At 30.5% G+C, this 2,030-nt stretch overlaps 1 protein-coding gene across 1 annotated transcript in view; it reads left to right on the top strand.

Moving 5' to 3' along the window:
* LOC106881592 (uncharacterized) overlaps nt 1-2,030 on the top strand; it is a 158,543-nt gene that overhangs the window by 24,152 nt on the left and 132,361 nt on the right. Inside the window, exons 16-18 of the mRNA XM_052977128.1 lie at nt 46-308; nt 777-912; nt 1,685-1,726. Of these exons, the coding sequence (XP_052833088.1) occupies nt 46-308; nt 777-912; nt 1,685-1,726 (441 nt within the window). The remainder of the gene's footprint in view (nt 1-45; nt 309-776; nt 913-1,684; nt 1,727-2,030) is intronic.

Genomic DNA, 2,030 nt, shown 5'->3' with positions numbered 1-2,030 from the left:
TTCAAATGTGATATTTTAACAAAACCCTTTTAATTCTTGTTTTAGTTGAAAACTGCAGATTTATGGATGGAATGGCAAAAGGGAAATTTATCCCAGATTCTGATATCTTCATATCCACTAAGGAATCTCCAGAAGTGCTACGGCCATTTGGAACAGGTTGGAAAATAAAGCCATCTGCTTCATCAAAAGTTAGAGTTAAAATTGATAACAACATTTTGAAATATGGAGCAGCAATTATTTTACAGAAGCATAAAAATGTAGCCACGTTTACCATAAGTTTTCAGAAAGATCATTCAAATGTAATTAGGGTAAGTGACATAAATATTTACTTTTATATTAATTTAACCTTTTAAAATTTAGATTTTTCTTTTAAACATAAAGTTTATTCATTCACATTTGTTTTAAATTAATTATGCATTATTTTGTGGCTTTGAAATTTTAATGATATAATTGTCTATTTTGAGAATCACATTGTAGGCATTTAATGACTAGAAGGCATTTAATTTGATATTATACTGTTTTAGCTATCTTTGTACTTGTTATGATCGTATACCTGAAATATCGTATATTTTAATTGAACACTGCATAATGAAAAAGAAGAAATGGCACATTCCATATGGCAATTCCAGTGTAATCCATTGGTTACATTTATGGATTTCAGATTCTAATGACTGTTTAATTTTCTGTAGTCTAAATATAAGACAAGACACTGGGTATTAACTTCACTCTGTAAAACTGTGTTCTCTTAGTATCATATCCGGTTCTTTTTTCAATAGACTTTTGAAGCAACTGAAAATGGTACAATACCACAAGGAACAAATGCAAGCCAGATTCTGATTCACTTTCAATCAGTAAACTCAGAAGAACCAATGACTGTCACTATGACAATTATTGGCTGTTTCCAAACAATAAGTAAGTTAATCATATTTCATTGTATCTGATGTGCTTTAATGTGTTACTGCTGTGTTTGGTGTCTGTATGTGTTTGTTTCTGTTTTTTCTTTTTTCTTTTACCTTACATATATCTATGTATATAAATGTGTGTATATATTATTACGCCACACACAGCCTCCTGAATTTTTCACATCGGCTTCCAGCATGAACTCCCAACACGAATTAACTTACCACATGTCAATGAGTAGGCTTTATAGTTCGCCCAAACAGTAAAAATAACACCAAAATCATACTGCCTATGCTTCAAATATTAACAAACCCACAGTAAAAGTTTGTTGTCCTGCGTTAGAAAACCAGAGACCGGTGATCTAACATGTGTCGTACAAAGGAGAAATTATCTCAGTATAATTTCTTGCTCAATATAATTTCTTGCTCAATATAATTTCTTGCTCATAACAATATGTTATTTTTGTATGTGTGTAATTACATAAATACAGAAACTGATTCATAAGAATTTCACACACAACATGAATACAATTTGCTGTATTTGGTCAATACTCTCTCTCATAATCAAAAACTCCATATAACTTTAATATTTAACTTCTTTCGAATTAAACATAAACACTAATCGAAAGAAAATGAAAGACTGCAATTTGAGAAAGCAATTGTAGAAACATATCTGCTATTTTAATACCATTTTCGAAATTACCCAAAATGAGTAAACATAGTTTCTAGTGCTATATTTTGTTTCTACCTGAATGTAAAATGAGTTATCTACTTTGCATTTCCAGTATCACCAAGCTCAACGCCATATTTAGGATCTACTCCAACAGGTTAGTAAATATTACCTTTGAATTAAAACCATTTATACGCTACCATTTCAGTTTATTGTGTGAGTGTGTATAAGTACAAATGTATGTACATCTATATATATTCATGTCAATATGGGGGGATATGCATATTAGGTTATAGGATTCTGTGAATGTGTGGATACATCTCACTATATATTTATGCATTGTATATATGTGTGCGTGTGTGCTTTGATATGTATGGACATACTCTCCCAATTTCTCCCCCCCCCCACACTACGTATATGTACATACATACGTATATATATATATTTTTACATATATATAT

This window comes from Octopus bimaculoides, chromosome 27, assembly GCF_001194135.2.
Source record: "Octopus bimaculoides isolate UCB-OBI-ISO-001 chromosome 27, ASM119413v2, whole genome shotgun sequence".
Classification (NCBI taxonomy): Eukaryota; Metazoa; Mollusca; class Cephalopoda; order Octopoda; family Octopodidae; genus Octopus; species Octopus bimaculoides.
This window is presented reverse-complemented; position numbering and strand designations above follow the sequence as displayed.